We start from the raw sequence: 21,912 nt of genomic DNA, 5'->3' as shown, positions 1-21,912 counted from the left end.
CAAACCAAACTGACATTGATGGTTATATGGTGGACCTGAACTATGAGGCCTGGCTGGCAGCTGATATAAGGAAGACATAATGTCCACATGACTCTATCTATTCAGATACATTATTATGTATGTGTTCGAAGGAAATTTAGTGAGTGAACCAGTCCCCCTCCAGACTCTATAGACTGTACAGTTGCTATTTCAACACTCAAGTCAAGCCTGCATGTACTTATATATACCTGTTCTCACTGTTTTGCATGCACAAGTATACCGACTGATAACTCGCAGCCAAACAAGTGTTGAGGCTGCTAGCTATACCATTTACAGTCCTCCCCTACAGTCCTCCCCTGCTACCGCCTGCTATATAAACGCTCTGGAAGAGTGCAGCAAAGCAAGCACCACTTCTTCAAGGAGGGCCTCCTCTCACACCCTCACTACTCCTGCTCTACACGCAGTGCTGCCTCACACTCAAGCAGTGAGTCTATAGAATATAGTATGGTAGAATCATATAGTTACATTAAGGTGACATATTTTCACAGGTAGATTTGTTTGCGTTCACTGTTTAGCTCATTTTGCTGGTATTAAATTCTGCTATAAATCTTGCTCAAGTTAGGAAATTAATGTTAATGTTTTCATAGCGTTTCTAATTTCTCGCAAGTGGTTTTAATGAGATTTATTTCATTTTCTAATTATCTGCGAGTACACATTTTCTCTCATTCGCAGAAATGGCAGAAATTAATATCCACGAAAAATATTTCACCTTTAAGGTATTTTAATATGTGTGCTATTGTGGTCACTCTATAACCATGCCGTTCGTGCACGTCACCTATTATAGAGGTTCGATCTGTCGGCTCTCTATGGCATACAGAGTGTGTCTCACATACATTTCAGGAAAAGTCATGCCAGTATGAAATGCACTGGCAATAATGCAACTCTTAACATAGTTATTTACTGAGTGTACTGCTCGTTCAGTTGAAGTAATTAGCCTAGCGTATAGCTGGTATTGATGATCAGGTTAGGGATCACCATATTAATAGTTCCCAATGCTTTAATCTCAATCTATCTCACGTAATGTTAACAACACATGCACAGCAAAAATCACCCAAATATAAACTTTTTATCTCCCAAATCTATATTGCTCACCACAACTTTCATCAAAATTAACAATAAGACACAAAGAACAAGTTAGGAACTATACAAAAGTAATTACTTCACATTTTCTGTCTCCACCCACCACCATCAGTTTGTTCCCAGGGAGGGCAGCAGTCGGACATGCTGCTCGAGGTGTTGACGTTTGACTAATGACAGTCCATGATGTCTTATTGTACTGATATATGTCCTTAGTCTTATCTCTATTGGAGTCCCGCCCACCCACTGCCAGCAGGTGGCCATTGATGGTAACAAGAGAGGACCAGCTAACTGACAAAGGGGCAATCTTCTCCCATATAGCTGAGCTTGGCTGAGACTGAGTTAGTTGTCTTAATGAGCATTTGTACACTGAATACTTCTCTTGATCACTAGTTCGTGGGTGTATATACACATAGTCTCCACAGATCGTTGTTGATGGGTGACTGGTTGGCACAGGTAGTGAGCTAACAATAGACCATCGCATGTTAGCAGTGTTTAATATCTCGACCGTATTTAATGTTTTTGAATCACTAAATCCCCCACCCACTACAATTCTCTGCTCAAATCCGAATCACCTTCTCTAAAGCTAGGGTGAGTGATTCGATAGGAAGTTGCCCTTTAGTCATTTGGGATGACCAGAACTTGAATTTAGGTTGTCTAAAGCTCTTTTAAAAGATTCTTATGGTGTGTTTTTCAGCTCACAAACATTTGTAAGCCAAAATTTGCTGCTTTCCCCTGTACAGTTCACAGTTCTTACTACACTGCCCCCCCCCCACACACACACACACTGCCCCCCCCACATACACACACACACATTCCACAGAGAGTGGACGAGTCGAGTGCCTACTACCAGGAGCAAGTGAGACAGGCCAAGCAGATCATGACACCCTTCACACTGCGGAGGCTCAAGTCACAAGTGCTGAGTCAGCTCCCGGCCAAGGTGTCCAGTACAGAGCATTGTCAGCTGACGGAGACTCAGTGGACGTTGTACAGGGGCATGGTGGAGAGGTCACTCAGGGTCAATCAGGGCCGACATGATGAGTGCCTGCAGGGGAATGTTGTGTGTTGGGAGATTGTGGCTAGTAGTCGTAAGAGAGGCAGTGGGTGTGGTTTCATGTGCAGAGATTGCTTCCGTTCACAGTCCCTCAAACATTGTGTTGTCCTCAATATTGTACCAGATGGTTGTCAATTGACCTGCTATGTTATCATGCAACTCTTAACATAGTTATTTACTGAGTGTCACTGCTCGTTCAGTTGAAGTAATTAGCCTAGCGTATAGCTGGTATTGATGATCAGGTTAGGGATCACCATATTAATAGGTCTCTAGAACAAGATCATACAAAATAATTGCATGCGAGAATAAACACTGAGGAAAAGATTGTGACAAATCGTGTATGCAGATCCTTTTTTTAAATCAAAAAACAATAAGCAATCCATTCACGAATCGAAGGAGTGCTGCTCTGTCTCTGTACTGAGAAGATTCGAAATACCTATATCCTTACGTACAAAATTCTTTGATAGTCAGTCACTGCACATCATAATTATGCTATTATCGAGAGTTATAATTTATGTAAAATATATAACTCAAGTCATATTATACGCATGCAAGTTTTCAGGTCACATTTGTTATACGAATGAATTTAACAATGCTGAGACTTATTCTATAAAGAGTGAATGCAGTGCAAGTTGTACGGTGGGGTAAAATATTCTGGGCAAGTTGATCAGAACGCATGAAATGTTGACTAACGAAAACCGCCGTTATCGAGATGAACGAACTTTTTTTACCCCTCAAAAATTACCTGCTATATATGCGCAGAGTATGTATAGCATGCAATGGTTAGGCAGCGTAATTATGACAGATCAAACGCATCAATGCTTTTATGTAATCACTGCATTCTTCAAGCAGATTGATAGGTTCTGCACTCACTCAGCTACAAGTAGATTCTATGCAATGGCAGCTTTGCATAGTGCAGGATAAGAACAGATTGTTGCATTTGACCTTCCTTATTTAAAAGAACTCCTATAGAACGACAAGAGAAACCATATAGAATCACAAGGTGAGCTAGCACTAACTCAGCTATACTCTGGCTCTTATACTACGTTGCTATTTCCTATTGACCTGAGTAGAGCCTTGGACACAAATGATTTAGTGGACAGTCACGTACTCCATGTATAGTTCTGATGGAAAATCTCCTTCTAGCAAGGGCATAAAGGGTATAAATAGATCCTCTTAGTCAACACTTTGTATGTACCCATCAGGTGACTCAATATCAATATGAACAAGTTTGTCTTTGTGTACTGACATCGCTAATTCGTATGTTGAAATGTGAGCACGTACATTCAGTGGTAAGTTATTTCGTAAGTGTATTAAACCCTCGTGGCTTATTTTGTTTCCATGTATTTGTAATGAACGCAGGTTTCTCTTGTTTTGCAAATGTTTGTAATATCGTATAAAGGGCACTGGCTCTTGTGAATTTGAAGGTGTTGTATATGCTTGCTATTTTTGATGACATTGCAAACACAATCCGTGTAATCTTAAAAAGCTTTGGGGCCAGCCAGTGATAGTCGTTTCAACTCTGCAGGTTTAATAAACTTGAAAATTGTGGCGAGAATTCCTGAGCAAATGTTTAAATATGTGGGAACAATCACCTCTCTACTTGATAGCACTGTGTGATTGTGATCTGTAGAGTGTAAAAATTTACTAATTTCTTTAATCCCTTCACAATTGCACCTCCTAACTCAGTGCATGATTCGTGGTGTGGGATACTAATGCTGTCCACCTTCGACTCTTCTGATAATAGTGGCATCAATACATGTAGATCCTCAGCAGTGATATTGTTTGAAGTGACTTCTAATCGTTTAGTTAAGAACAATACTGGAATGTCTCTTTGTGAATGTTTCTTTTTAATTATTGTCTTGAAGCGGTCATTAGTGAGACTGCAATGGGACAAGTTTATCTCACCCCACACGTGATCTTTGGGAGTTAGGGCGAGAAAGTTGGTTAAGACAAGGCAGTCGAACAGAGAGACTGATCTCTGACAAATTGAGTGAATTGGTTACCAGACAGGGCAAGAGCCAGTTGTGGGTTGTTTGTCGGCTTTCATATTGAAGATGGGCTAGGAACAAGAAACGAGATCTCTCTTGTTTTCACAGAGATTTTGTGAATCTATTTATCCAAAATAACCAATCGTGATAACTTTGATGTCATCCTCACAACATATGTACTGTCACTAATTTAATATTGTACTCTGGCACTTGTTTAATCCTGTGGTTCCACCTGTTGACATTTGTGTTAACCTGACCTACATAGCTGTAGGTACAATGTGTGCATCTGCTGTGAGCATTTCTACACAACTGCTATAGATCTCATGCACACAGTTGAATCTGTTCACTCAATGCCTCAGTTATGGTCTATCTCTGTGTCCCCATGCAGGTACAATGTGTGTATAGGTCAGGCTGAGGACAGGAAGTTCTTTAGGAAGCTCTCTCTAGACTGTCTTGTACTGGACGAGGGACACATGCTCAAGAACATGAACTCACTGCGATACACACACCTCATGAAAATACAGGTATGATCACAAACATAATAATTATGACTATTATTACAATGCTACATTTCTAATGAACGTAGTGTGACTATTATTTATTTCTAACGAACGTCTTCCTTAATTAATATTGAGCATTTTATTATAGCAGTCTCTAAATATACAGTGGTACTTTTTATTTGTTTTTGATGTTGTACTCCTTGTCAGTATCTGTTTCAAGTCCCTCGATCTCTTTCATTAAATGATCTTCCAATTTTTCAACAGTTAAATTTAGGACAGATTTTCTCTGAATGTGTGCCATTGCAAACTCTTTCAAATGACGCTCAATGAAACAATCGGCAATATTTAGATTTTGAAGGTTTTGATTGTATTTTAGCAATTCACACAAAGATTTAGGGACTTCATTGCTTCGGTAGACTTCAACTTCACTACAGTCTAGCGTGTTTAACATTGTGTTTTCATGTAAACTTTCAAATAGTTTTGTCCATGCATAACTAAAAGTTAAGATGAAGTTGTGGGTGCTGATTGTTAGTTTCTTCAACGAGTTTTGTGACAGAGCGTCAGCAATACAACAAACCAAGTCATCATTTGTCTCATACAGACGACCTATTTTTAGAACAGTCAATGTTTTGTTGTTGATGAGTAGACGTTTCAAAGCTGTGGAACACTCGTCTCCTTTCAAGCTATTACCACTGACGTCTAGTGTGGTGATGCGTGATGAACAAAGACTATTGAAAAGTTCTGTCCAACCTTTCTCTATTTATGCCTCGAGGCGTAGCCGCACGAGGGATACGGTAAAGCTGACTGTGTGTGTGTGTGTCTGTGTGTGTGTCTGTTCCAGCTGTAACTGCTCAACGGTTGCAATGCGACGAAAGCTAACAGCTTCTATAGGCTTCTAGCCACGTTCTCTTGGATTTTGATTCGTGGATTAGTAAATTAAAGCTTCTTTCTCGAGTTATGGCTAGTTTGACTCACATTGAAGGCTGTTGCAGTCTCTTCAGAATCTTTCATAGCATCATCTGTCCGCACAAACTTTCTATTCAACATATGAGTTGGCCTTGCACTAAAGCGCTAGCTTTTTGTTAGCTACAATACTCAGAAAATATCTGTGTAATGTAACAGCTAGCTAGCAGTAGCCATTTGTGAAAATTGATCTCTTTGGACACACCCTTTAATTATTCCTGTGTATGTAATGCGCATGCGCGCTCATTCCCCATGTGTGAGAAATAATATCCAAGATCCAGATCCAGATCCTCCTGGCAGAATCATCTTTGTCTTGAAGGCCTGGTAAGCCACAAAACACTACCATATAACAATATAGCCTCCTTCTCAAGGCCTAAACCTCTCTTAGCGGCCTGGAATCGAGGCTAATAACAATATAGATAACAATATGCATGTACACAGGTCTTTTCTTCTTAGATATTATATACACTGAACTACACAGATCCTGGAAGAATCAATTTTCTTATTCTTTCTTGAGGTCCTGGTAAGCCACATAATACAGCAATAGATGCATGTAAATAAGTATTTTCTTCTCAGTGACTTTATATAGATAAGCTAACTTTAATATTCATTATAGAAACTAATATAACACTCTAATACTTTTCAGCGAAAGCAAAAACATGGCGAGAGGCATTAGCACAGCGCCAGCTTGAACACTAGTTTATTACAGTTGATAGAAAGTTCTCTCAAAGGAGAGTCCTTTGTAAAAGTAATTCCCTTAAATGCTTCTTCTGTTAAACCAAAATCGGTAACTCTCAAACTGTTAGCACTTTTCTTCCATGAATGTACATGTACTCTTTAAAGGCTAAAGATCCCTCATTTCCAAATCCTTCTTCACTTCTGTAAGGCATTGATAAGTCTAAAGTGGTGACGGAAGTTGATGAGAGTGTTTGAAACAACAATGTTGCCATCTTGCCAGTAGTCTTGATACTGAGTTCTCTCAAGCTTTGATTATCTGATAGAGCATGGAATAAACTTTCTGAATTATCACTTAATATTACTTTCAAGACTTGTAGCTGCTGTCTCCCCATCTAGAGTGTTCTAACTTGAGTGCCACAGTTGGATTGAGTAAGAGTCCATCCTCTAATTGTTTGATAGATGTGTCATTTCGTTCACACGAGTCCAGTTTCAGTGTTTGCAAAATCTTGGTCTTCTTAAGCATATCTTGAAATTCCCCAGCACATTTTGTGAGCTTCTCATTAGAAAGATTGGCTAATGTTAAACTAGTCACCGTTTTGCTATTTCCTATTGATCTCAGTAGAGCCTTGGACACGACTGATTTAGTGGTAACAGATACTCCATGTAGTTCCGATGACAAATCTTCTTCTAGCAAGGGCATAAAGGGCATAAATAGATCCTCTGAGTCAACATCTTGTATGTACTTGTCAAGTGACTCAATATCAAAATAAACTAGTTTGTCCTTGTGTACTGACATTGTCAATTTAACCTTATCAGATGTTGAAATGTGAGCACATATACATTCACTGGCAAGTTATTTCGTAATTGTATTAGAACCTTCGTGGCTTATTTTGTTTCCTGGTATTTGTAAGGTACGTAAGTTTCTCTTGTTTTGCACAGCTACCATTAGTGGTACAATATCGTATAAATGGAACTGGCTCTTGTGAATTTGAAGGTATTCTAAATGCTTGCTATTTTTAATGATATTGCAAACACTTTCCCAAGCCTCATTTCCAGAGCCAGAACAATCCGGGCAATCTTCAAAAGCTTTGGGGCCAGCCAGTGACAGTCGTTTCAAAACTTTAGGTCGAATAACCTCAAAAAATTTGGTAAGAATTCCTGAGCAAATTTTTGAATGTGTGGAAACGATCATCTCTCTACTTGATAGCACTGTTTGATTGCGATCTGTAGAGTGTTTACCAAAATATAAATACCTTATTCCTTTCGCAACATCTTCTAACTTCCTGAACTCAGTGCATGATTCGTAGTGTGGGATACTAATACTGTCCACCTTCGACTCTACTGATAATAGTGGCATCAATACATGTAGATCCCCAGCATTGATTCTGTTAGAAGTGACATCTAATAGTTTAGTTAAGCACAATACTGAAACGTGTCTTTGTGAATGTTTCTTTGTAATTATTGTGTTGAAGCGGTCATTAGTGAGACCACACTGGGACAAGTTTACCTCATCCCACACGTGATCTTTGGGAGTTAGGGCGAGAAAGTTGGCCAAGACAAGGCAGTCGAACTGAGAGAGACTCTGCTCTGACAAGTTGAGTGAATTAGTCACTAGACAGGGCATGAGCCAGTTGTGTGTTGTTTGTCTGCTTTCATATTGAAGATGGGCTAGGAACAAGAAACGAGATTTTTCTTCTTTTCGCAAAGATTTTGTTTTGTTTTTGTATTTATGCTCCACACGAGTGTCTATTGATTTCTGAGCTGGGAAGGCTTGTTCAATGGGAAGAAAATCAAGTTGAGTCAATCTAGAGAGAAAGAGTAAAGTCATTCTAAATCTATCATCACCAATTTTGGATGTAGAGAACTCTAGTTTGTCTTTGTTGCTCTTTGTTAGTGCGAGATGTCTGGCTGCTAGAAACTCTTGAATGGTTAAATGATAATAATGAGCCCCCGTACACTTTATTAGGTTTAACAGTCCCAGTGACAAAGCACCTCTTTCTTTAGTGACTTCTGTATATTCAAAGACCAGTTTGTCTTGAGTCATTCCTGTGAATGCAGTTTCTGATAGGTAGTCTAGACACTTGACAACTTGAGTTGGCAATGTCGTTATAGTATTAGCATGTTCTATCTGGTCATTGTCAATTTCATGCTCTCGTTCTTGAAATATTTTGTTCTTGTAGTGTTTAAGTGTGTACAAAATGAATATCTCATAGAGTTGTGTGAGTGTGTTGGGTAAGGTATCTTGTTGCTGGTAGACATACAGAACAATCCTGCAGTTTAGAGGGATATAGCATAGGGAGACAATATCCAACCTCTCTTTCAGCATCTGTATTAGCTTCTTTGCTTTTGTCTTGTCTGCAACGTTTTGCTTAATACAATGTTCAATATCCTTTTCTTGAATCCTAATACTTCAACATGTCGATTGACACGGTTGATATCCTGTAGTGGGCCTGAGGCGTATGAGCGTGATGTAACCAGCACAGAACAGTTGTATAGGCGATTCCCTCGAATTATATCCCAGAAAATAGTTTTCTTATCAGATCGTTGCTCGCCACTCAGCTCGTCAAAACCATCGAAGATGAATATGACTCCCGAACCAAACGTGCTTTTCATGTGCTTGACGATCTTCTCCTTTTCATGTTGCTCAAAGTCGTCAGCGTTTAATAGGTCAGATAATGAGGCAGCTGTGTGACCTCTTAGTTCCCTTAGTGGTTTGAGGATAACAATGTGGTGGTCCTTGATGAGCTTCCCTTGTGCCCAATCAATGCATATCTTCCTGCTGAGTGTGGTTTTGCCTACTCCTGGGGCTCCGTCCATTAAAACAGTGTACCTGTTTGGTGCAGCTATTTCGGAATCGCCACTTAAAGGCTCGAAGATCTGTTCTAGTGTGATCGCTTTCTTTCTCTCAACAATATTGTCCACATTACCAGTAGCGTAATCATACTGGATTGATGGTTGGTGTTTAGCTTGAGTTAATCGCGTCTCATTCTTTCTCTCTATTAGAGCTAGTTTTGTAAACTTATCTTTAAATGGTGGTGGCCAATCGTCTGGAAAAGGTAACAACTGTTTGTACCTGTCTTTGACGAAGCTGGTGTACCTCACAACACATTCTGTAGTGGGGTCACTGCTAGGCTGTGAGCTACTTGTTGATAGGCTTTTTATGGATATTTTTTCTTGTATTTTATCAGCCAATGCAATCATTTGAACAGTAGGTTGTCTTAAAGCTTTGTCTATTTCTTCCCATGTTATAATTGACTTTGTGGTGTCATCGTATCGTTGTCCTAGGATTTCCCTTAAACAGGTTTCACAGTCGTCTTTATTATTGTGTTTAATGATATTGAGGATATGTGGAGCAAGGCCCAGTGCAAGGCCTAGGTTGTACCATTTTGGGCTGACTTCATAAAGTTCTTGGTACATTTCATTGAAGTCTAAGTATTGACTACCAGCTGGTGTTGTCTGACTTGAACTTGCTATAGTGCTTCTGGTTCCGGTAGACAACGAATGTTTACTTGTAGCTATAGAATTGAGCTGTTCATGGTTATCGGAACGCACCCTTTTAGCTGGTGGAGCACTCAGACAATCATCAACTTGAGGACGGGCCTCTATTTGTTCAGTGTTAGCGCTAATGGACGATTGGAAATGAGCATTTGACTGTGAATGACACAGGGAAAATATTTAAATTTCCTGCTACAGTGCTGCTACAGTGCAGCCCATAAAATCTGCACATTTCCTGAAAAATGGCAGGTGTCCTGCAAGTGTCCTGCAACCTACTTACAAAGGATAGTGCAACGTTTCCTGTATAGTTTCCTTTACTATTCCTGAAGAAGTTCAGGACATGTGTACGATTCATAAAGAAAAGTCTACAGGAAATTTTGTACTATCCTGAAAGTATAGGAAATTTAGATATTTTTCCTGTGTGAGTGCTAGTAGTCATCTGAGTGGTATTTGAAACAGTGATACATTGTTCTGTTATAGTGTGAGAGGAGTGTGGGCCGTAAACAGTTGGTGGCCAACTAGTGTGTTGAGCTGACGGACTGTGACTGCTCACTTGTTGTGGCTGTTCATTCTTTTGTTCCCCTTGTGTCAATGGAGATAGATCCATTGCTTTCGTATGTCTTTATTCAATGAGCTGTAGATCTATGTATAAAGAACAATCACATACAGTGCTTGTATAAGTCTTCTTTGCTGGCACTTACATTGTTTGTAGATTAGAAAATACAGTTCACTTTCTATTGACTGACCTCAAACTTTGTATACAATGCACAACTTGTTACTGAGTTGCTCAATCAGCTATATGAATGCTACACATGTAATGTACTGTTTGTTGTCTCTGTGGGCAAACATTGGTCACATGACTATCATTATAACATTGTGATTGTCGTTGCTATAGATTTGATTAACTTGTTCAGCTTCTGGTCAATGAAGAGATTGTTAAAAATATAACCCAATATACCCAGAACATCATGCATTTCTTTATGGTACATTCATGCTAGACTCGCAAGCCGTCACTGTTGCAGGTGAACAGTTGTTTGCTTGCAACAGTGACGCTTGCGAGTCTACATCCATGCAACTCTCATCCATTTCTTAAATTCCTTGTAGACAAACAATTCAAGAGATGCACATGCAGGGAGATTACTCTACTATGCTGACACGTAAGATATATACTATAAGTCAAACCAAACTAACATCGATGGGTATATGGTGGACCTGAACTACGAGGCCTGGCTGGCAGCTATGTGTGTCATGATTGTTTACAGGTGTTTAAATTCTGCTTATGGTCGCCATAGTGTGCCCCTCGATCAATCTGAGTATACTCATTCTATGATGATCTATGACCCAATACCTACTATACCAGTGGCAGTTTTCCCCAACCCTCTGTGCAATTTTGTGTTAACTTGCTATAATGGACTCCCCTTTGGTTGTCCATTCCAGAAATGCATATTATTATATAGATGTGGTAGAGCTCTTTCTCAGTGGAGAAACTGATAGGACCTCCAGTCTTACTGGTTTGTGGTGTAACCAAAAATGTAGGCTAATAATATTCATCATGAGGTACGGACCTAGAAAGAGCTCAGCAGTTACTGAATTGTGTGTTTCTCTGTTTCTTACCTAAAGCTGTGACTGGCTGGCTACCTTGTCATCGTCAGTAAGAGCTTTGAAGACCAGAATTGTCAGTAGAACACTTCATTTTGAGTGCTGTACGTGTATTATCCTCATAACTTGCATTTGTATATTTATTGTACACTTTCTCATGCATTATAATTATATGCAAACACTTGCATACAAATTCACAGAGCTTATAACAGCACAGCAAGAGGTTGTCGATGACATTCAAAAAGTGATACTACTAACAACTATTAGCTACCTTGACTTGTGCTATCTCCCTGCATGCATGTGCTTAGCCGCGATCATGCGTGCTTGTACCACCACTCTGTATATTATAGTCAATCAGTTACAATGTCATCACATGTACAGCCAGTGTTGATACACATCACTACATTCCTGATTGACACTTATTATTAACCTTGGTTGAAATTGTAATTGTCTATTGACTGTGTTCAAAAAATAGACCGTACTTATTCTTGCACATATTCATGACATTGTAACGGATAGACGTACGGCTCGTTCCTGCTCGCTTGGTGCTTTCCCAGGCCAATCCTAGCAATTTTTTAGATTGTGTGTTTTTAGTGTACATATTTGTATTGTATAATTTTGCATCACCAGATTGCTTTCCCTTGTAGACTATTGGGTTCGTGAGTTTGAGGTGTGGTGTCCAGCCATGACAGTCATAGTGTACTGGGGTGAGTGCTTGTGTGTACAGTACTGCTCTCACTAGAGCATGTCACCTACACAGTATATGGTGTTTGCTCTATGTGAAGGGACTGACTTGTGTACGATTCACTGCAGGTTCCCAACAGGACAGGTCTCAGATGAGATATGAGATCCTTTCCAATCATGATAACTTTGATGTCATCCTCACAACGTATGTACTGTCACTAATTTAATATTGTACTCTGGCACTTGTTTAATCCCCGTGGTTCAAACTTTAAGACTGTTGACATTTGTGTTAACCTGACCTACATAGCTGTAGGTACAATGTGTGCATCTGCTGTGAGCATTTCTACACAACTGCTATAGATCTCATGCACACAGTTGAATCTGTTCACTCAATGCCTCAGTTATGGTATATATCCCTGTGTCCCCATGCAGGTACAATGTGTGTATAGGTCAGGCTGAGGACAGGAAGTTCTTTAGGAAGCTCTCTCTAGACTGTCTCGTACTGGACGAGGGACACATGCTCAAGAACATGAACTCACTGCGATACACACACCTCATGAAAATACAGGTTTGATCACAAACATAATTATAGTATAATTATATGAATCTTATTATTGTACATTTCTAACGAACATCTTCCATAGCACTTAATTGAGCAAAACAAAGTATGCCCGAGGCATTGTAATGATAGCAGTCTCTAAATCTACAGTGGTGGTTAGTATCTGTTTTTGATGTTGTACTCCTTATCAGTATTATCTGTTTCAAGTCCCTCGATCTCTTTCACTAAATCATCTTCCAATTTTTCAACAATTAAATTTAGGACAGGCTTTCTCTGAATGTATGCCATTGCAAACTCTTTTAAATGACCCTCAATCAATTTATCGCCAATATTTAGATTTTGAAGGCCTTGATTGTGCTTAAGGAAAGCCCTAGACCAACGACATGCTATCAGAAGATTGCCATGGGAAGAAATAGTCGAAGCTTTAAGACAACATACTGTACAAATGACAGTTGAAGGCCTTGATTGTGTATTAGCATTTCACACAAAGATTTAGCGACTTCATCATTGTTTTTAAGTTCTTGTAAATAATAAAAATCATCACTACAGTCTAGCGTGTTTAACGTTGTGTTTTTATGTAAGCTTTCAAATATAAAAAAGTCCATCCCAGAAAGCCTGTGTTTTTGATTGTTAGTTCCATCAACGAGCAATTTTTTGACAGAGCGTCAGCAATACAACAAACCACGTCTATTCTGTAGACATGAATACCAGCTGGTATTGTCTGACTTGAACTTGCTATAGTTTTACTTCTGGTTGCAGTAGACAACGGATGTGTACATATAGCAATAGAATTGAGCTGTTGAGGACACACTCTTTTAGCTGGTGGAGTACTCAGACAGTCATAATCTTGAGGACTAGCCTCTATTTGTTCATTGTTAGCGCTAATAGACGATTGGAAATGAGCACTTGAGTGTGAATGAGTGCTAGTAGTCATCTGAGTGGTGTCTGAAACAGTGATACATTGTTCTGTTCTAGTGTGAGAGGAGTGTGGGCGGTAAACAGTTGGTGGCCAACTAGTGTGTTGAGCTGACGGACTGTGACTGCTCACTTGTTGTGGCTGTTCATTCTTTTGTTCCCCTTGTGTCAATGGAGATAGATCCATTGCTTTCGTGTGTCTTTATTCAATAAGCTGTATGTATACAGAACAGTTACATATAGTGATTGTATAAGTCTTCTTTGCTGGCACTTAGACTACATTGATTGTAGATTGGAAAATACAGTTCACATTCACCTTAAACTTTGTATAGTACACAACTTGTTACTGCTATCAGCTACATGCATGTACACGAATGGATGCTATAAGCTATTATAGCTATTACAGTGACTTGTTAGCAAACTGTAGGTGTACATGCAGTTTATATTAAGCTAGCTACTGGTTGATGTTTGAACTTTTGGGTGTGTTAGACATTTGCATTTATTCCCGAGTGATTTGCAATGTCCTTTACCATGGCTACACTAACAAATACCTATAATACCTATAATACCTATAATCACGTGTTAATTGTTGTTCACCCGGCTTTTCATTGACTTGTGTATCTGTTCATTGTATAGGTATTTGTGCCCCGTACTGAGCACCCCCTCTCCACTACAGGTGATGAGCTCAACAAGAGGATGGACGTGATGGTAGACCTTCGCAAGGCCACCAACCATCCCCTACTCTTGAGACACCACTACACTGACCACACCCTACACTGCATGGTGAGGGCCATCCTAAAGGATCCCAGTCACACAGATGCTGCTCCCAACCTTGTGTGGGAGGATATGAGTGTAATGTCAGACTTTGAGCTGCACAACCTCTGCACACTGTACAAGGTGTGAACAATTAAGTAATTCTTCAGTAAAGAACATGTTATAATTGTACCTAGTTAACGTACACAGTATTTGATTGATTGTACTCCTTACTATTCTTTACTGTTCCCCCTCATTCTCCATATGATAAATTGGACGGGACTGATCTCCTACAGAAGGCTCTAGCAAGATCTGCTGGTTGGTAGGAGTATAGGTCCGTCGGAAAATACAAGATCTTGAATTATGAACCACCCAACCTAAACGTTTACGTATGGAAACAGTAAAGAACAGTAAAATGCAATAGGTGTACAAAGTCTGACATTACACTCATATCCTCCCACACGAGGTTGGGAGCAGCATCTCTGTGACTGGGCTCCTAATTATAGTGAATACAGAGATTATGTAATGCTATTACATTTATGAAAGCATTGATCATTTTTTGGATTAGTGAATGCACATATCAAGCCGGGGTCAGTGAATGTAGCGGACACTAAAATTTGTGATCTATATATTCAGCTATGGAAGCTGGAATAGTACCTCATCGTCCTCATGTTACAATCGCTGTTACTGCAATCATAGTTGCACTACAGCTAGATTGTGAATCACTTACTGTGGATCTAGTCTTCATGATCGAATCACAACAATCAGAAGGTTGTGCATGCATGCACCTAGCTATATAATTATAGTAATAAGAGCACTATTATAACTAGTGTTCAAGCTGGCGCTGTGCTAATGCCTCTCGCCATGTTTTTGCTTTCGCTCAAAAGTATTAGAGTGTTATCTATAATGAATTTTATATTAAAGTTAGCTTATCTATATAAAGTCACTGAGAAGAAAAGACTTATTTACATGCATCTATTGTTGTTATTTATTGTATTATGTGGCTTACCAGGACCTCAAGAAAGAAGAAAATTGATTCTTCCAGGATCTGTAGTTCAGTGTATATAATATCTAAGAAGAAAAGACCTGTGTACATGCATATTGTTATCTATATTGTTATATGGTAGTGTTTTGTGGCTTACCAGGCCCTCAAGACAAAGATGATTCTGCCAGGATAATCTGGATCTGGATCTTGGATATCACACATGGGGAATGAGCGCGCATGCGCATTACATCCACAGGAATAATTAAAGGGTGTGTCCAAAGAGATCAATTTCACAAATGGCTACTGCTAGCTAGCTGTTTTAACAGATATTTTCTGAGTATTGTAGCTAACAAAAAGCTAGCGCTTTAGTGCAAGGCTAACTCATATGTTGAATAGAAAGTTTGTGCGGACAGATGATGCTATGAAAGATTCTGAAGAGACTGCAACAGCCTTCAATGTGAGTCAAACTAGCCATAACTCGAGAAAGAAGCTTTAGTTTGCTAATCCACGAATCAAAATCCAAGAGAACGTGGCTAGAAGCCTATAGAAGCTGTTAGTTTTCGTCGCATTGCAACCGTTGAGCAGTTATAGCTGGAATACACACACACACACACAGACAGACAGACAGACACACACACAGTCAGCTTTACCGTATCCCTCGTGCGGCTACGCCTCGAGGCATAATTATGTGCATGTAACCTTGTCCAGCTGTTCACATGCTTAAATGCGATTTGCACCCATAATCAAAACAAAACGCTAAAACAGTTTATTCTAACGACGACCTTTACCCAAAAATCATGGTACATACAAAATTACTGTACGTATAATTATGTCTATGATTCTGTCACCCGGACCCCAGAGTTGCATTGCTTGCAGTTCACGCAACAACAGTTTATAGTGCAAAATAAGCACAGCATGTGTGCACAACATGTGTGACTATAAAAACAGAGAGACAACAAAATAGAGCCATGCATGTCATGAAGGTTCTGTGCTAGCTAGTCTGTGGAGTGTGTATGGTCTGTGTCTCAGATGTGGGCCTGTCACTACCATCACTTTGCCTGGGGGGGTACTATCAAACCCGTTACGCAGTTTAGGTTTAGAGTTCTTTTGAGAGGAGGAGCTGCAAGTGGGTCCATTGCTAGTCTCGTCAGGAGGAGGGGCAGTAGTCGGACCCCTGTGTGTGTAGGTGTGGGTGTGGGTGTGAGGGTGTGTGTATGTGAGGGGGTGTGTGTGTGGGTGTATGTGAGGGTGTGGGTACATAACAATCAATAATTATTACAGCACATCTTTGTGACATCAGGAAGCATACCGCCAGGAGTACAGTGTATGCACATGTTAGGCTTCTAACATTACAGCACATACTTAGTGAAATTGAGAAGCAGTTTTGCCAAATTGGGTATTTTCTTTTGGGAAACACATATTCTTGGGAGTATACACAAGTCATGCTCTCCTCCACACAAGACTTCACCTGATGCTGAGCTGTATTGCTGGTGAGTCCAGAGCTTTGGCCTCCAGCTCCCAGGAGTGAGATGTGTTGTAGAGTAGCTGTTTCTTCAGTCTCTCCCTCCTTTGGACCATATAGATCAAGTTACGGGCCTGTGGTAGTTGGGACAAACACAAGCCATCAAAGAAGTTAACAATTAGGGAAAAGTATGTCAAATTTGTCCCAATAATCTCCAAGTTAGTATAGCAGTTGTGTGATCACCTTTTCAAGATTCTGTCGAATGTGTACAATTTTCATATAATCCTCGTCAGCTCTGAGAGCACTCTGAAAGAGCACAGGGAGGTCATGAGTACATGTACACACACACACACACACACACACACACACATCAGTATAGCTGGTATACACACACATCAGTATAGCTGGTATACATGCAACACAGTCAATGTGACCCACTCTGGCTGCAGTGCCCGACATCTCCTTGACACTCTCCAGGGCTGTCTCGATGGGCAGGTCTGACAACAGAGTGCGATTGTGCTGAGACTGCATATGGACACAGTGTATCATGAGTTATCATAGCTACATGTACTCAAGCATGGAAGATGTAGGCCTGAAATCAATCGTGATTTAAGCACACACCATTCAATCATATGAAAGAGCTACACAATGCATTGACATCATACAATCTCCAGGTCTAGAGTTACGAGTGTCTGTATATTGGTTACACTGGCTGAATGGTGCTCAATGAGAGTGTGGGCCCACCCCCTCCTCCCACCAATACCCCGGGTAATGACCCACATCATGACCGGTAGTCAGTGCATGCACACACGCTTACCCGTCTCTTGAGTTTCCAGTAGTTATAAATGAGGGCGGCTAGTTTTGGAGGTGTCTTGAGAGTCTTTGTGAGGTGCTCTGAGTCTGCGTACTCGTGGAAGGTCTCCTGGAGTTGAATCAGCTGCGATGGTTGCCGTGACGACCCATGTTTGCGGGGGGAGGAGTGTGGCGATCGACGTACCGCCGTGTGCTTGGGACAAAATGACTGTGAGAGTAGATAAGTGTGATGATTGTTAACCCCAAGCTGTGTACACACATCAATACAACCTGTCTAAACTGAGTAGTGAAAGTATTCACTTATTATCTTCACAGGTGCATGTACCATAACTACCTCGTGTATGACAGTATTGTTGATCATGTCCAGTTTGCTCTTCATGATGAGGCCACCGCTAAAGCCGCAGGTCACATGATACGCTATCACACATGACGGATGCTGGGAGGGAACGGTATCAAGTACTCATTATACTGATAGGGAGTGACTTACACAGCACTGTACACAAGCTCCCTGCTTCTTCTTGCACAGGCAACACGTCAAGTTCCATCTACTTAACTGCACAGAAAAACAGTACATCATTCAAAGCCAACAGAGACTCAGATACACACACACCCACACACACACAGGCACACCCCCAGGCACAGGAACACACACACACACCCACACACACACAGGCACACCCCCAGGCACAGGAACACACACACACACAGGTATACACACACAGTCAGGGTGACTCACTGGGACAGCCTCGATGTTGGTGATGGGCTCCATTCTGTCCACATTGCCTAACCGCACCTCTGGTATCCACAGAGCACAGCTGATGTGTGCCCACTGGTGGTTGCCAGGACGCACTCTCTTGAGTGCACCCCCCTTGTTGAAACACAACGCACAGTCAGGGGACACGACTCCAGAGGAGCACACTTTACACAGCCAGCTCCCTCTAGGGACACTAGTGACACCATAGCAGGCCTGCATGCATGGGGGAGGAGGGGATCTACTAGCACTACCATATTTTTGTGGTATTAATTTTTGCTATTTCTGCAAACGAGAGTAAAATGTGTACTCGCAGATACATCACTTGCGAGTAATTAGAAACGTTATGAAAACATTAATTTAACAACTTAATTAAGCAGGAATTAATAACAGCAAAATGAGCTTAACAGTGAATTTGCAAACAAATATCTACCTGTAAAAATACTTTAAGGTGTATACATGTACATGAGAGACAAGGCTCACCTGGTGAACACACACATTACAGGAGTCACAGAATATCATGTCATTGGACTCCTCACTCTCGTGCTGTAAAGGAGACATAATATCAACCCCACACACCACCACAAGGTAGACTGTACTCACATCCTGACAGACATCACACACAGTTTGCTCATCGTACTCTATGCCAAGGTTCTCCTGAGTGGTGATAGCTCGAGCCATGCCCTGTTGACACTGCAAGAACATTGTGTGTGAACACATTGTCCACACACAAGACATGTGTGTACGGTGTGTGTAATTGGATACCCCCCTGGGAAGTCTAGGAGAACAAGGCTATCTACCCACTGAACCACCAGAGTGGTTGTAAGGTTGTCTACACAGTGGGTGTGGATGGCTGACCTTTGTTTCCAGAGCAATGAGGGCTTCTCTGAGTGTCTCTTCTGAGAGTCCATTGATACCAGCCAATGCTGCACAGTCAACAGTCAACCAACCACCCACACACACACACACGCACACGCATTACATATACCTCTAAACTTCCTCTTTTGGTTCACAGCAGTCAGCCAGTTGAGGTCCAGCTCATCAAGGTCATACATAGGATACTCCCCTGTTCCCTCACACAGCTTGGCCTCGGGGCTAGGGGGGAGGGGCATTTGATTAACAGGTCACTGTATAGTACCATAGACAACTCTTACAGCTCAAAGTCTCCTGTTCTCTCTGTAGACACAGTCTCCACTCGACTGCAAGAGAGTACATGATTAAACCCTCGGACTCCACTGCTATATAATCTTACCTTGACTGAGGCCCTGGGATGTGACCTGGGCTCACACACACCTGCAACAAACACACTCATAAATGGACAAACATATGCCACAAGTTGACCATACACACTAACTTCCTACAGACTATAGCAACTAATTCCTTATAAGATCGTGGGACTTGCCAAGATGAAGCCACACCTGTACTCCGAACTCCCACTCTGTCCGCCATGGCTCTCGTATAGTGAGGAATGATCCCGGCTCTAGGGGGGTGGAGTCTGGGAGCTTCATGGCACTGATGAGGTCAGCTCGATACAACTACAGGGGACAGTAGGGTAGTCACCATAGCAACCAACGCGTATCGCCAATTTAATTTAATTTACACATAATTTGCATATGAAATTGTACCTCAGCAGGTTTGTGGGCGGGGTTGGAGGATGTCATTATTGAGTGGGCGTGTTCCTCCCTCACAGCTCTCAGCTCAGCTCCTCTTTACACTCTCTTGTTTTGTTTGCTCATCTCCAGGTAGTCACACTCTCTCTTCAACACCAGCAAAGTCTCTTGAAAGCTTTGTAAACACGATCTTTTGTCAGGCACTGTACGCTCGCCAGTCCTTGACTCGCTTTATAGTACCAGAAAGCTTTATCTTGAAACAAAAACACTTCTTTAGGCTTCGATTACGCTTTGTAGGTCCAAATAAGCTATAAAACACAGTTACATTAACTGTCAAAAGGTATAAAATCAAGTCTTGATTACTGTTTAAGACTACGACGCCATCTTTCGCCAAGACTACTCATGTGATCATACCCACCCACGTGGCAATATCCAGTAGAATGGCTCTTATAAGTCTCCCAGTAAGAAACCTCTCTGGTGGCTTTCAGAAGGTTGGCACAATGGCCTTGTCTCTCAGGAGCTACGGTACAAGGCGTGAGTCCAAGCAATGGAAGCAAAGGCCCAACAGAAAAGCAAGACTGGACATTATTCTCACACAAGATGTGCACAAGCTCGGGATCAAAGGTCAAATCGTACAAGTGAAGCATGGCTATGGAAGAAACCACCTTCTACCTCAAAAGATGGCTGTATATGCCACGCATTATAACGTTGAAGACCACAATGCTTTTACTGTGGAAAAGGGCGGAGTTCAAGCTGGCGAGACCGAGAACTTAACACGATTCCTGGAAAATAAAGAGTTGATGGTTCGTGTGGCTGCAGACATGCCGGTGACAGAGCACCATGTATCAAGGGCCTTCCGACAATGCCTGCAGCTGCATGTCCCTGTGGACCTCATTGAACTACCAGAGCCGATTACTACTACCGCTGGAGGATCTGTGACTGTGCGAGTGTCTGAAGATACACCTGTGACTCTACCTGTGAAGCTGGACACCACAGTGACCAAGAAACAGCAGAGAAAAGTCGACAAGAGACAAATATTCTTATCTAGACGTAACAAAGAAGATGAAACAGACTAGATAATTATCTGTAACTGTTTGTAATTTGTGACTCTCCGTGTGGCTTTTGTCCTGTATGTTTACATCAATGGTTTTCATCAATAGTTTCATTATGATCTATGTGTTACAAACTTTAAATTGAAAACTTTCCCACAAGTTATTGTATGGTTTCACATCCTGTTGTGGGAATGCTGAAACCATTGGGTTCCTGCGCAATGTATTATCATGAGAATACACTACTTGTACAGTCATAAATGTATAGATCTAGTCGTTTGTAGCTATAGCATCTTTGTTCAAAGTTAATTCACAATGCTTATCAAATTGTGCTTGTTGAGTCATCTGCTATTGACAGCTTTTGCAGCCAAGACCCCTCTCCACTTACTGGCATTGGTACCTCTGGGTCAGGGCTCAGCTCAAGATTGTGTAGACAGAGGGAGGGAGCTACTCACTGCTGCTCATCTAGCTGCAGAGATTGCAAACAATAATATCCTTACAGAATATCAACTGGAGATAGTGCCAGTGGAGACGTCGAGATGCAGTAATGACAGCTTCTCGCTAACACTAGCTAACTTTGTGGCAGGACTAACAAGTAGATCTCGCACTGTTGTTGGAGTGGTGGGAATGATGTGTTCCTCAGCCGTACTCAGTGTGTCCCCTCTGGCCTCACACGATGGGATCGATATCCTACAGATAACCTCTGGCACTGTGTCCCCACTCAGTATAGCTAATGCCAGGGAGAAAGTACAAATTGACAGACTGTATCAGACTGCATCACCATCGACTGTATTCAACGATAAACTGATTCGCTTGATTAACCAAAACAATGTAACCAGACTGGCCGTCATTAGACACATTGGAACATTCTTTATTGAACATGACATCATTTCTACGGACCTCCATACAAAGTTGGGGAACAGAGTAAATATCAC

General features: G+C 41.2%; 5 protein-coding genes and 1 long non-coding RNA gene across 9 annotated transcripts in view; 3 read left to right on the top strand and 3 right to left on the bottom strand.

Annotated features, from left to right (window-relative positions):
- Positions 1-14,419, top strand: part of LOC135350538 (SWI/SNF-related matrix-associated actin-dependent regulator of chromatin subfamily A containing DEAD/H box 1-like) — a 45,832-nt gene extending 31,413 nt beyond the window's left edge. The window contains exon 12 of one of the 2 annotated variants that reach the window (XM_064549368.1): positions 14,231-14,419. Coding sequence is in view for 1 of the 2 variants with exons in the window: in XM_064549366.1 (XP_064405436.1) it covers positions 1,940-2,341 (402 nt within the window). In the remaining variant the exon portion in view is untranslated. Of the gene's footprint in view, positions 1-1,939; positions 2,367-14,230 lie in introns of those variants that run through there. The other variant, XM_064549366.1, reaches the window with a different exon arrangement.
- On the bottom strand, positions 4,759-10,721 carry LOC135350561 (NACHT, LRR and PYD domains-containing protein 3-like). 2 transcript variants are annotated; one of them, XM_064549398.1, is made up of 2 exons: positions 10,499-10,721; positions 4,759-10,439 (listed from the first exon to the last, which is right to left on the bottom strand). In XM_064549398.1, the coding sequence occupies exon 2, from the start codon at positions 9,717-9,719 to the stop codon at positions 8,634-8,636; it is 1,086 nt and encodes a 361-aa protein (XP_064405468.1). In that variant the 5' UTR covers positions 9,720-10,439; positions 10,499-10,721; the 3' UTR covers positions 4,759-8,633. The 2 variants fall into 2 exon arrangements, with proteins under 2 accessions (XP_064405468.1, XP_064405469.1); XM_064549399.1 differs by having other exon boundaries at positions 10,544-10,721.
- Positions 12,620-14,033, bottom strand: LOC135350584 (uncharacterized). The gene is made up of 2 exons (XR_010399196.1): positions 13,871-14,033; positions 12,620-13,768 (listed from the first exon to the last, which is right to left on the bottom strand). It is a non-coding gene; the product is annotated as an uncharacterized LOC135350584 (long non-coding RNA).
- Positions 14,420-16,167: 1,748 nt separating the features above from the next.
- On the bottom strand, positions 16,168-20,086 carry LOC135350539 (E3 ubiquitin-protein ligase Jade-2-like). 2 transcript variants are annotated; one of them, XM_064549369.1, is made up of 16 exons: positions 19,944-20,086; positions 19,737-19,853; positions 19,571-19,611; positions 19,473-19,517; positions 19,307-19,413; positions 19,177-19,244; positions 18,922-19,011; positions 18,802-18,864; positions 18,304-18,534; positions 18,055-18,120; positions 17,902-18,003; positions 17,572-17,775; positions 17,193-17,279; positions 16,998-17,060; positions 16,761-16,888; positions 16,168-16,466 (listed from the first exon to the last, which is right to left on the bottom strand). In XM_064549369.1, exons 1-16 carry the CDS (start codon positions 19,977-19,979, stop codon positions 16,268-16,270), a joined length of 1,647 nt encoding a protein of 548 aa, XP_064405439.1. In that variant the 5' UTR covers positions 19,980-20,086; the 3' UTR covers positions 16,168-16,267. The 2 variants fall into 2 exon arrangements, with proteins under 2 accessions (XP_064405439.1, XP_064405440.1); XM_064549370.1 differs by lacking the exon at positions 19,944-20,086 and having other exon boundaries at positions 19,721-19,744.
- Positions 20,087-20,368: 282 nt separating this feature from the next.
- On the top strand, positions 20,369-21,139 carry LOC135350574 (large ribosomal subunit protein bL9-like). Its single transcript, XM_064549415.1, has one exon. It carries the CDS (start codon positions 20,369-20,371, stop codon positions 21,002-21,004), a length of 636 nt encoding a protein of 211 aa, XP_064405485.1. The 3' UTR covers positions 21,005-21,139.
- A 62-nt stretch (positions 21,140-21,201) lies between these two features.
- LOC135350527 (uncharacterized) overlaps positions 21,202-21,912 on the top strand; it is a 2,464-nt gene continuing 1,753 nt past the window's right edge. Inside the window, exon 1 of the mRNA XM_064549353.1 lies at positions 21,202-21,912. This exon is cut by the window's right edge and continues 1,753 nt beyond it. Within this exon, the coding sequence (XP_064405423.1) occupies positions 21,293-21,912 (620 nt within the window). The 5' untranslated portion in view covers positions 21,202-21,292.

The sequence above is a fragment of the Halichondria panicea genome, chromosome 16 (genome assembly GCF_963675165.1).
Source record: "Halichondria panicea chromosome 16, odHalPani1.1, whole genome shotgun sequence".
Taxonomy (NCBI): domain Eukaryota; kingdom Metazoa; phylum Porifera; class Demospongiae; order Suberitida; family Halichondriidae; genus Halichondria; species Halichondria panicea.
This window is presented reverse-complemented; position numbering and strand designations above follow the sequence as displayed.

What these genes read in the sequence shown, in the direction of transcription:
- LOC135350561 (XM_064549398.1), bottom strand. Translation starts at nt 9,719, where the DNA reads ATGTACCAAGAACTTTATGAAGTCAGCCCAAAATGGTACAACCTAGGC.
- LOC135350539 (XM_064549369.1), bottom strand. Translation starts at nt 19,979, where the DNA reads ATGACATCCTCCAACCCCGCCCACAAACCTGCTGAG. An exon ending in ATCCCAGGGCCTCAGTCAAG is followed by an intron (nt 19,518 to 19,570) that starts GTAAGATTATAT and finishes ACTCTCTTGCAG; the next exon opens with TCGAGTGGAGACTGTGTCTA. An exon ending in AGAACAGGAGACTTTGAGCT is followed by an intron (nt 19,414 to 19,472) that starts GTAAGAGTTGTC and finishes CCTCCCCCCTAG; the next exon opens with CCCCGAGGCCAAGCTGTGTG.
- LOC135350574 (XM_064549415.1), top strand. Translation starts at nt 20,369, where the DNA reads ATGGCTCTTATAAGTCTCCCAGTAAGAAACCTCTCTGGTGGCTTTCAG.